The 14032-nt window shown below is 40.4% G+C and overlaps 1 protein-coding gene across 5 annotated transcripts in view; it reads left to right on the top strand.

The window, feature by feature from the left end:
- Lrriq3 (leucine-rich repeats and IQ motif containing 3) overlaps positions 1-14032 on the top strand; it is a 92526-nt gene that overhangs the window by 1608 nt on the left and 76886 nt on the right. For 3 of the 5 annotated variants that reach the window (XM_063282410.1, XM_039102961.2, NM_001024307.1), the window contains exons 2-3: positions 4781-5029; positions 6677-7000. In XM_063282410.1, the coding sequence (XP_063138480.1) occupies positions 4781-5029; positions 6677-7000 (573 nt within the window). Of the gene's footprint in view, positions 1-4780; positions 5030-6676; positions 7001-11767; positions 12388-12972; positions 13065-14032 lie in introns of those variants that run through there. The other 2 variants (XM_039102959.2, XM_063282409.1) reach the window with 2 other exon arrangements.

Genomic DNA, 14032 nt, shown 5'->3' on the forward strand with positions numbered 1-14032 from the left:
CAAATTTAAATGTATTGTATAGTATTTCACGCCCACCCTTCCATTCCGTGCTGAAGTGTGCCCTGTCTTGAACTTGTGCAGGCCTCGGGTTCTGTTACAGCTGCTGTGAGTTCATGACTGCAGCTGCCCTGCTGTGTCCAGAAAACAGTTTCCACCACCTCTGGCACCTCCCTTCTCCAAAGATCCCTACCCTGAGCCTTGGGAGGAGAGGGTATAATATATCAGTTTCAGAATTTGAGCATTACATAGTTGTACTCTCTACACATTGACCAGTTGTGAGTCTCTGTGTTGTTAGCTACACGTTGCAAAAAGAAACCCTTCTGATGAGGGCTGAGTGGTGCACTAATCTATGGGTCTAGCAATAGATCGTTGGGAGTTAGCTTAGTGCTATGTCTGTCAGCAAATTAATAGTAGGTTCCCTTCTAGAGCTTTATGATCTGTCTGGCCACAGGTTCTTGCTTCTAACAACAGTGCCAGATATGGGCTCTATGTTATGGAGGGTGACTTAAATCCTTAAATTCAAATCAGAAAGTTGTTGATTACCCCTGTGAAATTCTTTTCACTAGTGCGCCATTAGGTGTCCCTTACCAGGTCAGTCTTTATAGCTTATCCAAGACCTATTTCTACCTGAGGGACTCTAGATCATTCATAGCTGCTGGGAGAGGCTGAGTCAGTTTTCTTTAAGGCCGTGGCATCTCTGATAGGTAAACCATGCTTTGGTAGGTGGCCCCACCCATGAGGATATTGACGGCACAAAATAGACCCAATGACCTTTGACAAAAGAAGAGAGGCAAAGCTGTTTGAATGAGTATGTTGCATTGTCTGGAAAGTCGTTTTAAAGTAAATAAGATGGAATCATTAGCATGATGAATAATTGGAGATAAAAGCTTCATATACAGTGATGTGGCCATATGAAGCTACACGTCTTACATAGTGTTTGTGTACTGATGCAGTGAAGCACGTCACTTAGAGAGATGGACTCCTGATGCCGTATATGGATGGATGCTGATTGTATAAACAATAACAAGTCATGTGGCTCCCCTGGAGAATACATTGTAAAACACATAATTGGTGAAATACCAACATCCAAAATAATACAAGACACTCAAACTCAACAGTAAGCAAACAGCCAGCCAAAATACAGTCAGAAGATTGAAGAATACCTCATTGGAGGACACACTCAGACGGCAAAGCAACAAATAGAAAGATGTTCAATATCAGACATTTGTAGGAATTTCAAATTCAAAATCTGAGGTACCCCTATACAGCTATCAGACTGGCCATAATTTAAGATACCAGTACACCAAAAAACTAGTAAGAATGTGAAAGAATAACGCTTCACCTTGTTGCTGATGGAAACACAAACTAGTGTTTTTAAAGACAAGCAGTTCACGGCGAGATAAAGCATATATATGATCCAAAAGTCAGCTATTTGATCCGTACTGAACACACACCACATAGTATACAAGTGTGGACCCTCTTGTGAGATGTGCACTATTACCTGCAGATCCCTGCTGGGCTCTTCACTATAACAAATGAATATTACTCCATAATACCAATTTCATAACGGAGAACTTCAATGTTAAGGAGTCATCATAGGAAGGCTGTACCTCTAAATTCTTCTATTGACCTAAGACAGCAGAGAACACCCTTTGCAGGAAAGATGTGATAAAGATGTCCTAGTTATGGCAGAGTGTTCCAAAGTGTCTTACACTCTGCATGTTGTCTAATTGTAGGTCTCCCTCTTTATTATCTAATGTAAGAGGAAGCTTGTCCAATGAGGATTGAAAGAAGCACTTTTCTATGGGTATAGCAATATGTCATTTTGAGTCATTTTATTGCTATGTTTATTTAGCAGAGTCATAATATTAGGTTTTCCCCTAGGGCCCATGACCTATATAATCTGAGATTCTTCGCTTTCAGGGTCAGGTATGGATTTCAATTTATGGAGGGGATCTTAAATTCAATTTAAAGTGGTTGATTATTACCATAATATTTGGGCCATTATTACACTTGTGCCTTCCTTGCAGTAAGGCCACTATTGTAGCTCACACGATGTATAGCTATGTGTGATTTTTGATAATGTTTCTCCTCTGGTATCGTGTATAGTGCCTTCTAACAGTGCGATGACTCGAATGATAATGTGTCCCATAGGTACATATATTTGAATTCATGGTCTCAAGATAGAGGAACTGAGGAACTTTGTAGGAAGATTAGGACATATGCCCTAGAGAACCCGTGTCACTTGGGACAGGTTTTCATACACCAATATCTTTGGGTGATTTTGTTGTTGTTGTTGTTTTGTTTTGTTTTGTTATTTGAGGGAAGATGAAGTTGATGGAGTATGGGAAGCATTGTGTTGGTAGAGGAAAAGAAATCTGATCAAAGTATATAGTATGAAAATATTTAAAATTAAGTCAAATGATCATAGTAAATTGGCACATTTATTGTATGACTCTTACTCTGCTATTCCTTGTGGAACAGTTGTTAACTCCAAATGAAAGTACACGTATTTTCTCTTCTGAAACATGCCACGTTTGCCTGTTGTGTACATGGTGCTTGTAGTCGTTATCTTCATGTAAAATAAATAAAACTTTACACCAAAATGTAAAAAAAAAAAAAAAAACTAGGTCATTGGAAGGAAAACCCAAGGAGAAGATTCCGTAGTTGTGTGCTTAAAGCAAATGAGACACAATGTGGGTGCACCTGCATTTCACAGTCTACAGAACTTGATGTGTTAGCTCCAGGTTTGTGACTTTTCATTTGTAATTTGGGATTATCTCTGTCGTAGTACTCATACACTTCCTGATGAAAAGACCCTGTCTCTAACTGGTCTTCTAACAGGGTAGAGCATTTATGGTTATGGACCCTCCTACTTAAGATATTGTTTAACCGCCTTCCATGAAGTCTGAAAATGTATGCCCCAGAGTGAGGAGAGCTCACAGATATGGAAGGTACCATAAAAGGTTATATAATAAAACATGAATCTAAAAGTTTTAGATTCAAGCTCTAAAGTTTTTATAACCCTTAACACTAGTTTCCAGACAGTAGAACATTAAAGGCAGACTTTAAAGATGGCTGCCTTTCTTTAGTCTGTGTGGGTGACCTTCACTGTGCCTGCACTTCCCTTGGCTATGTTTTCCAGCCTCTTCCACAAAGGCTGGACTTTTCTCAACCAATTAGCACTTTATAGTGCTTTTTATTAACATTGACTTTAAACCAGGGCAGCGATGTATATGCTACACTTAGGTTGTAGTTTTTGATTATCCCTTGATTGATGCCTTATTTAGAAATGATTATTTTATAAATTGTATGTTCTTTATTCTGTGGACAATAATGTTTTGTCTTGTTACCAATTAATATATTTGCAAGGACAGTGGCATTTTTTTCAGTGTTAGACATTTAAGAAATGGTAGAATAGATGATTCTAAGAAAATTAAGCACTGTTTTTATTTTAATATAAAATTGTTTAAGATTATAAAATATATAATTGTATTAGCAAATATGTCTCGTTTTGGTGGATTTCTAAAATTTAAAGAATAATTTGAAATATTTATGTCTTTAAAGCTTATGTGTATCTGTGTATGTTTTTGTCCATGTGCACATGTCATGTGAATATGGCTGTGCTTAGAGGTCACAAAGAGGGTATCAGAAGCCCTGGAGCGAGAGTTACAGGAAGTCTGAGCTGCCACCGTGGTGCTGGGAACCAAAGTCAGGTCTTCTGGAAGAGTAGCAAGTGATTTGAAGTGCTGAACCATGTCTTCAGCCTCCAGAGTCATTCTCTGATGATGATGATGATGATGATGATGATGATGATGATGGTGGTGGTGGTGGTGGTGGTGGTGGTGGTGATGGTGATGATGATGGTGATGATTAATTATTAGTTATTATTATTTAACGTTTTTACAGTTAAGACTTTATCCCCCTCCCTATCCACCCTCTGACTGTTCCACCTCCCATTCCTCCTCCCCCCATCTCCAAGAGGCTGTCCCCACACCCCCACCTCCACTGCAACAGACCTCTCCACTCCCTGGGACCTCCAGTCTCTTGAGGGTTAGGTGAATCTTCTGAGTCCAGGCCCGGCAGTCCTCTGCTGTATATGTGTTGTAGGCTTCATATCAGCTACCTGGTTGGTGGCTCAGTGTCTAAGAGATCTTGGTGATCCAGGTTAGTTGAGACTGCTGGTCTTCCTATTGGGTTGCCCTCCTCCTCAGCTTCCTCCAGCTTTTCCCTAATTCAACCACAGTGGTCACCAGCTTCTGCCCATTGGTTGGGTGCAAATATCAGCTGACTCTTTCAGCTGTTTGTTGGGTCTTTCAGAGGGCAGTCGTGATAGGCCCCTTTTTGTGAGTACACCATAGCATCAGTAATAATGTCAGGCCTTGGAGCCTCCTCTTGAGATAGATCCCAATTTGAGCCTGTAACTGGATCTCCTTTTCCTCAGCTCTTCTCCATTATTGTCCCTGCAGTTCTTTCTGATAGCAACAATTCTGGGTCAAGAGTTTTTGACTGTGAGATCGCAACCCCATCCCTCACTCGATGCCCTGTCTTTCTACTGGATGTGGGCTCGACGAGTTCCCTCTCCCCACTGTAGGGCATTTCATCTAAGGTCCCTCCCTTTGAGTCCTGGGAGTCTCTCACCTCCGAGGTCTCTGGTACGTTCTAGAGGGTCCCCCCACCTCCTACCCCCCGGTCACCTGTTTCCATTCTTTCTGCTGGCCCTCAGGCTTTCAGTCCTTTTTCCCCCACCTCCTTAAATGTAAATCTGAATCTTTCCTAGATGTTTCATGGAACAATCACAAAGGAGCTTACCAGCCATGAGGAGTGGAGTCATTATAATGAAAATATAGTAGAAGATCAGAAAGACTTTGTTTTTGTGAAGTATAATGGCCTTCACCTGAAGTCCATGGAGAACCTGCAGTCCTGCATCTCTCTGAGGGTCTGCATCTTCTCTAACAACTTTGTCACTGACATTCAGCCACTGCAGGGCTGCAAAAAGCTCATCAAACTTGATCTCCATGGAAACCAGGTAAGCACTAACCTCTATCTGTATGCCAGTGAACTTACAGTGTAAGTCTACAACTCTCTTCCTGTCTTAATAGTTTTTCTATTTCTAGGTATACTAGGATTTTTTTTTTTGCTGTGAAGAGACAACATGACTGTGAATACCTCTTATAAAGAAAAACTTTTAATTGAAGCTGGCTTACAGTTCAGAGGTTTAATCCATTATCATCATAGTGGGAAGCAGGGTAGACATGGTTGTGTGAAGGGAGCTGAGAGTTCTACATTCAGATCAGCAAGGCAACAGGAAGAGACAGTGAGCCATACCTGGCATGACTTGAACATCTGAAACCTCAAAGCCCACTTCTTAGTGACACATGAGCTTCAACAAAACCAAATCTACTTCAACAAGTCCACACCTCCTAATAGTGGCCCTCCCTATGGGCCTATAAGGGCCATTTTCCTTTAATCCATCACATTCCTCTCCCTGCCTCTTACTGCCTTGTAACTGTATCATCAACCCAACTTCAAAAGTCCCATAGTCAATCACTGTCTCAATGCTGCTTCAAAGTCCAAAGTTCAAAGTCTCTTCTGAGACTCATGCACTTTCTCAACTGTAATCCTCCTGTAAAATCAAAGTCAAAAAGGTCACATACTTGCAACACATAATGGCACAGGATATACATTAGCATTTTAAAATGGAAGAGAGGGAGGAAACACCAGACTGAATCAAATCAAAACAAAACAAACAAAACAAAAGCCCAGCCTCTCTGAAACCACCAAGATTTCCATCTACTGAGAATATAAAGAAAAGCTTAAAAGTTTGTGCAAAATAAGTGCATAGAAACAAGACATAACATGTAATCTAAAGTTTTAAGTGGAATTCTGTAAAAGCACATGCTATATTGTGCTTTACTTCACTTTCAATTATGGATGTACAGAGTCTCTCCTGTCTGTGTCAAATGTGTAGGTATCCACAGTGGACTCTCTCTAGCTGAAGTTAATATGGTTGTAATCCATCCCATATGGGTTCTGAGAACTGAACCCAAGCATTGGAGGAACAGTGAGCATTCTTGATCACAGAGCCTTCTCTCAGCCGTCACTTCTTTTAAAGTTATTATAAAGATTTATTTTGTTTCTATTAACCTGTATATTTGTGTGTCTGTGACTGTTTGTGTATGTGAGCGCAGGAGTCCATGGAGGCCGGAAGTGGTGGTGGATCCCCTGTAGTTACTGGTAGTTGTAAACTGGCCAGTGTTCTGGGTCCTCTGGAAGGGGAGCAGGAATTCTTAATCACAGAGTCATGTCTCCAACCCCATATCTTACACCTTCAGTACACAGTGTGCATGAGTAATATGTCCGAGTTCTTAAATTTTATGAGGAGCCCCACTTGGAGTTGTACTAGGACTTCTCCCTGAGAGACCTCTGTCTGTACATACCCATGAGTGCATCTGTACACTCACTGTGCTAGCACTTGAAGTTTAGTCCCAAACGCCCAGGGTATCATGTGTTTACAGCCTTTTGTTTGTTTTTTTGAGTTTTGGAGATTCTGGGTTTGGTTATTTATTAGGCATGCACCATTTACAAAACACTGGATTTTAGATTATATTAAATGTGTCACCATCTTTTTCTATGGAGTTTTTATGAATGATACATATTTTAAATTTTGTTTCAGATAAAGACTCTTCCAGATAGGACATTTTGGAATGGACTCAAGAACCTCAAACTCCTCTATCTGCATGACAATGGGTTTGCCAAACTGAAGAACATCTGTGTATTGTCTGGTTGTGTAAACCTCGTAGGCCTGACCATGTTTGACTGCCCAGTGAGCCTGAAGAAAGGCTACAGGCATGTTCTTGTCAATAGTATCTGGCCTCTAAAAGCTCTGGACCACCACGTGATATCCGATGAAGAAATCATTCAGAACTGGCATCTTCCAGAGAGATTTAAAACGTTCAGCCAAAGTCTATTCTTTAACATTTGCCCAGCACCGATAAAGGTAACTCACTCCATGAGCGTTTGTTTCACAATCAGCTCACAGACACAGGTGTTTGGCTCAAAATTCTATACTTGAATATGTAATCTGTTTAATAGTTTTGATCTGTATCTTTTAAAAATATCCATTGGTAAAAACATTAGCAATGGCTTTATAGCTGATAATTTATAAAAGCTTGCATGCCTCTTAAAGAAACATGTCAATCATAAGATCAAGTAGTGTTTAAATACATTTGTAGCTGAAAGGTATTTATTCTTATATATGTTTATTCTTGTGGAAATTATTCTTTATTTCTGAAATGGCATAAAATATAATTTACATTATTATTGGGAGAATGCTAAATAATTACTTGTGATTGAATTGAATTAGTGATGCTGGCATAACCAAGCATTTTTGACATGACATAGGAAAGTTCTTAGGAAAATGTGTAACCTGAGGTTACACATTATTGGACAGATGTTAAAAGATAAAGATTCATTATAGCACTTGAGTTTTATAGCAGATAAGAATAAGAAGGAAGGCTTGACACTGCAGCTGTTAGAAAATATAATCAATTAAACCCAGGACTGAGTCTGAACATGGATTTGCAGAGAAGTATTTTCAGATGTGGTATGAATGAGTGTGAGCCCACATCAGCTGTACAGTGCATGTTACATGAATAAGTCTGAGCTCACATCAACTGTACAGTGCATGGGATATACAGGAGAGTGAGCCCACATCAACTGTACAGTACATGGGATATACATGAGAGTGAGCCCACATCAACTGTACAGTGCATGGGATATACATGAGAGTGAGCCCACATCAACTGTACAGTGCATGGGATATACAGGAGAGTGAGCCCACATCAACTGTACAGTGCATGTTACTTGCATTAGTATAAGCCCACATCAGCTGTACAGTACATGGGATATACAGGAGAGTGAGCCCACATCAACTGTACAGTGCATGTTACATGCATTAGTATGAGCCCACATCAGCTGTACAGTACATGGGATATACAGGAGAGTGAGCCCACATCAGATGTACAGTACATGTTACATGCATAAATATGAGCCCACATCAGCTGTACAGTGCATGGGATATGCATGAGAGTGAGCCCACATCAGCTGTACAGTGCATGGGATATACATGAGAGTGAGCCCACATCAGCTGTATAGTGCATGGGATATGCATGAGAGTGAGCCCACATCAGCTGTACAGTGCATGGGATATACATGAGAGTGAGCCCACATCAGATGTACAGTGCATGGGATATGCATGTGTGAGTCCACATAGCTGTACAGTGCATGGGATATACATGAGAGTGAGCCCACATCAGATGTACAGTGCATGGGATATGCATGTGTGAGTCCACATAGCTGTACAGTGGTATACATAGTGTGAGTCCACATCAGCTGCAGTAGAGTGTATTTTGTTGGATGACTAGTGACTCTATCACTGTCAAAACTACACTGAACTCTCTTGAACAAGGAAAGTCAGTTGGGACACAGCTGATGTGACCTCATGAGATCTTTACAACATATACAATCTGTCATTGACCAAGAGTAATCGTGTGTTACATGGTTACATTTATGAGGGAATGTGAGGAAAATAAGGATTAATGTGGACAGTGACCAAGCGAGGGCCATATGGGCACCATTACTGAGAAGACTGAGTGCCAAGCTGCAGGGCTGTCCTGGAACTGCCTGTGGTCCTTGAATATTATAACCGCATGTGTTTGCAATGTTAGTTGAATACATTTTGGGATTTGGTAATTATTTTGCAATAATTGTATAAAAGAAACAGTGAGGCAGCATTTAAGCCTAGTGTCTTAACCTACATCCTAAAGGCAAAAAGATCACTTAGGTTCTGCCTTGTGGCAGTGTATGTGATGGTCAACGTGGCTGAGGTTACTTCCAGAAGGTAAGAAAAAGTCAGGAGGGGGACAGCAGGATGAAGAGCTTAAGCTTCTCAGTACAGTGAGCTCTTACAGTTCTACTGGCTGCAGAGATGACCGTCTCTCACACTGTGTGTACTGGACATGAATGGCATTACCAACGTTCATTAGAGAAAATCCAGTCTTTTCTGGAGAGGAGGAAGGGATGGAGAAGGGAAAGGAAGGTAAAAGGAAGGAACTAAGAAGATGAATGGCTTGGAAAGTTAGACTCTGATAGATGGGAAGACCTTTCTGAAAAGATGTATTCAGTCCTCAGCATATCCTTTAACATGAAAAGGCTTTGCCTTTAGAGAAGAAAACAACATGTAAAGAGTAAGACCCGTGAATTCAAGTCTGTCTCTTTTCCAGGGTTTTTCAGCCAACATCATATCACAACAGTGCAAAGACTTAATGATCTTTTAACACTAGAATGTGGGAGGAGAATTAAGGAAACAGATTTCTAATATGTTGAACCTGGGTGATTGGCATAAAATAAAATGGCTATATGTAACATTTCATTGGAAATATAAATTTGACCCTTTTTATTTTGATTGTGAGAGATTATATAAGCTTGGAAATGAAGAGCTAAACTTTGGAGAGAAAGTTCCAGGCTTGTGCTGTGAACCCAGCCATTTGCTTGAATGTCATAGTTGAACCTAAACACTCTGAGGACAGCAGAGAGATCGATAGAGACTGAGATAACAAGAATCCCTTGAAGCACATTCTCATTTTTATGTAGAATGCACTGCAACTAGTGAGGGTGAAGGGAATTGATCTTGAGAAGAGAGAAGAAAGGCAGACACATAGAACTTACTATCACTTTCCATAGGGAAAATAATTTTTAAAACAATATGTAAAAAGTTTCCATAGGGTAGAAAAAATGAGCACTGAGGTTGTGTTGCAAAGCAGGTGGATGTGAAGCGTTTTTCAGGTTGAGAATCTCTCCAGCTTGCAGGTGTCAGGGATGAAAGGGCAGTGGGCAGTGTGATTGCCACTATAGAATGGCTCCCCAGACATCTACAGAGAGGGAAGGTCAAGCCTTAATTATTTTAAATAGAATGCATGAAGGAAAATGCTTTGACTTAACAAAAAAATTACAATTTAAGAAATATGGTACTAGTTGGAAAAGAAAAGCATTTTGTAGTCAATAATATATCAGGGAAGGATTACTAGGGTACTCCCTCCCTGTTGAACTATTGGCTACTGTTGCAGTCAGGGATGGAGAGTTCTTGGGTTCACTGAAACACCACTGAGAGGCCAACAGGCTCTATGGGAAAATTCTAACTTCATAGTCACACAGATGACCCTGTTGGAACCAGAGCAGTGCAAAGCAAAGCAAGACAGCACAAAGTTATGAATATGTTGAGTCTTATTGGAAGGAGCGACCTAGTAGGGGAGGGGGAAGATAGGGCTATAATAATCAGAATGTCTGGAATGGTTGAAGAAAAAACACAGTAGAAGCGACAAAATTGTTTGAAGAAAGTCTGAACTGAAGACAGCACACATGGAGCAAGCCCTGAGCTCTAGACTCAGAAGCAGCAGCACAAACAGTATGAGTGGAAGAGAATGAGATATGCCAGACAGTGTCTTGAGCTCTTCCCATGAGTGGGCGGCACTGCAAAGCCAGTGTTCTTTATCACTAGCTGATCATAGAACGACAGCAGATACACTCAAGGTGGAACGCACATGCGTCTGAGGAGAAATTTACTGAGCAGTGTTTGGAATAATTATTTCAGAGCATATCATTGTTATATAATGAATACAGAGTAATGTGAAAATTAGAAACAATGAACCTCATTGGAACTGGAACTTTTAAGAGTTTCTGGTTCTAACTGAGGACTGCGTGAGTGTGCAGAGGGAAGCATATGCATGTTACACGGACTGCGTGAGTGTGCAGAGGGAAGCATATGCATGTTACACGGACTGCGTGAGTGTGCAGAGGGAAGCATATGCATGTTACACGGACTGCGTGAGTGTGCAGAGGGAAGCATATGCATGTTACACGGACTGCATGAGTGTGCAGAGGGAAGCATATGCATGTTACACGGACTGCGTGAGTGTGCAGAGGGAAGCATATGCATGTTATACAGGAAGTAATCCAGGAGTAGAGTTGGAAGTTTTGCCCTTAACTTAATAAAATAGGTAGGTGTTAATTACTTTTAATTGTGCCATAAATTAATTCTAAACATTTTCTTTGATAAAGTTGCAAAATTTTTAATCTTGAATTTAAAAAGTGGATTTTTTATTATGTGAGATCAAAGTACTTTTAGAAATCTGAAATAATTTATGTTGACATTTTATCTATCTCTGTCTGCCTAATTTTCTACTCATCATCATCATTACCATCATCTATCTACCATCCATTGATAAACTATTATCTATCTATCTGCCTATCATCTGCTGGTCTGTCGTGATATGTACCTATTTTCTATTTTCCTATGTATGTATCTATGGGTCTATGATGTATGTATATATGAATCAATCATCTATTACCTATCCATCTATATTATCTGTCATCTATTTACATCTGCCTCTTATCTTCATAAATACAGAGGTTATCTAGCCAAGGAACTGATGTATCACTTAGGATTGCATTTTGTTTTCCTGTAATAATAAGCCAATTAAGATTTTTTATTGTTTAAGTGTAACAAAGAATTCAGGCATGAAAAATGATCCTATCTCATTCTATTCTCACTCATGGAGTGAGCTCCCACATTGCTGGCTTTGTTATTATCCATTTCCTGTGATGTGCAATGAGTTTCTTCATGTCCAGCCATGTGCTGAGCAAGACTGAGGCAATGGTGATGTGCAAAAGCTCATGTCTGCTAAGACTGCCAGGAAAACAGCACCTCCTGAAAATGTCTTAGGAAAACAGCATCTCCTGAAAATGTCTTAGGAAAACAGCATCTCCTGAAAATGTCTTAGGAAAACAGCATCTCCTGAAAATGTCTTAGGAAAACAGCATCTCCTGAAAATGTCTTCCCTGGCTGATTTCTGCAGACTTTAAGGGAAAGGGCTCCAGTGGCTACCATTACCAGAGGGTATGTAGAGGGAGAAATGTATTTTTTATTGATTCTTTGTGAGTTTCATATCATGCAACCCAGTTTCATTCATCTCCTTTACCCTTATATCTGTTCTTCACTCTTGCAAGTCCCCCACAAATACACACACACACACACACACACACACACACACACACACACACACTATAGAAAAATATTTCATCAAGGAAGCTGTAGTATGTCACAGTGTGTCTCTTAGTATATCACTCTGTCCAAACATCTTCACTTGCAAGTATTCATTGCAACGAGTCATTGGTCTGGTTTGAGGTCTCTGGCTTTTGTGACATCATCAATATAGGATCCTCACAGGGACTCCTCCCTGTTATCCTGTTGTTGCCCTGTGCCATGGAGAGCCTGAGCTTTGGATCATCAGGATTGGCTCTTTCACTCATCCCAGCCTTTCTCAGATGGTAGAGATTTTGGGGTGGGCCAAATTAGAACCATGGATCTGGACTTAGATGGTAGCTGGGCGCATTAGCTGATCAGCTCTCCCTTAAACACAACACCATGCTTAGCTCTGTAGCACTGCTCTGCCTAGGAATTCCAATGCCTCCTTGACAGGAGGCAAGGATAGCTTTCTTGTTCTCAGGCTCTTAGGGCCAGCTCACCCACCCTGACACACCCATGCCTCTAGCGCCAGCTCTACTGTATTGCCCATTCAAGGCACAGGGTCCTCCTTTCCAAGTGCTGTAGCCTATGAGGAAAGGGGACAGCTCTCCTGCTCACTGCTCTCACACCATCAGGGCTGGCTCACTCTTGCCTTCACCATTAGGGCGAGCTATACTGTGTTGCCCAGGACAGGTGCAGGGCCAGCTCTCCCAGATGCTGCAGCCAATGAAGAGGCCAAGTTAGGTATTCAGCTCTCCTGTCCTCTGACCCTCAACTGGCTCACCTGCACTCCCTCCACCAGGCATAGCTTTACTGTGCTGCCTATGCAAGGTGCAGGGCCCACTCAGAGAAATGTTTTCAAGTAGACATGTGTTCTTGTTAAACAGAAATCAACGTTCTGTAAATACCAAAGGAGAGATGATGCATCTTGGAAAACAGCTAATACTTCTTTCACAGATAATGAGTGCAAGAATGATAAGTATTGAAAAATCTATTGTTCTTATTTTCAAAATGAATAGCAATGAATATACAAGTATATCCATGTAGTTATTCAGTAATAATTGCATTGTTGTTCGTTTGTTTCTTTGTGAGATTTTGTTCTTTAGAGATGAGAGTTTATTAGTTTTACCAGGTTGGTCTCATTTCTTCACAGTTTGTAATCCAGGAAAGTCCATTTTTATTTTTAACATAATACTGCTGGTCAGTATTATAGCAAAGAAAAACAGATGCTTATGAGCAAGTGGACACAGAGATCTACTTTGCTGAAATAACCACCTATGTGGGATATCCAGGAATACATACAAGATATCTTATAACTTGTTAGCAAGATAAGCAGGTCCTTGTATAGTAGATAAATATGTGAAATTCAGTTATTTCTATATACCAGCTACAAAATGAAGCTATAATAAAATTTATAGTCACTCAATATGAACAAAGAACAACAACAACAACAGGAAAAAAAACAACAACAACCACCACCACCACCAAAACACTCCTCAAGGGTTTGTAACAGTGTGCATCACAGGGTAAGTGGTGGCAGAGAGAGCTTAGTTTTATAACAAAGCTACTCCCTCTTTAACCAGTTAATCCATTCATGTATGCAGAGCACTCAAAATCCACTTATGGCCCAAATCAGTGTCTTTAGCAAGACAATAACATACAAAGGTGTAGATTGTTTCTAATATGGAGAATTTGGAGGATATATTCAAGCCATAACATTTGTCTCCACCCTTTGTTATGCCTTTACATGAAAATACATTTATTTCAACTTAGTAGTCCAAAAATTAACCCCCAAATCCAAAATCCGGAGTCTCTTTCTTTCAGATCAAGTCTCATCTAGGTTAAGTGGGACATCCTTGGAAATGTAAGAGGATATCCACATGTCTCTTTCTCTTAAACTCTGTGTGCCCATATCAGCAGCACAACCTGAACATTAACAGGTTGACT

The sequence above is a fragment of the Rattus norvegicus genome, chromosome 2 (assembly GCF_036323735.1).
Source record: "Rattus norvegicus strain BN/NHsdMcwi chromosome 2, GRCr8, whole genome shotgun sequence".
Taxonomy (NCBI): Eukaryota; Metazoa; Chordata; class Mammalia; order Rodentia; family Muridae; genus Rattus; species Rattus norvegicus.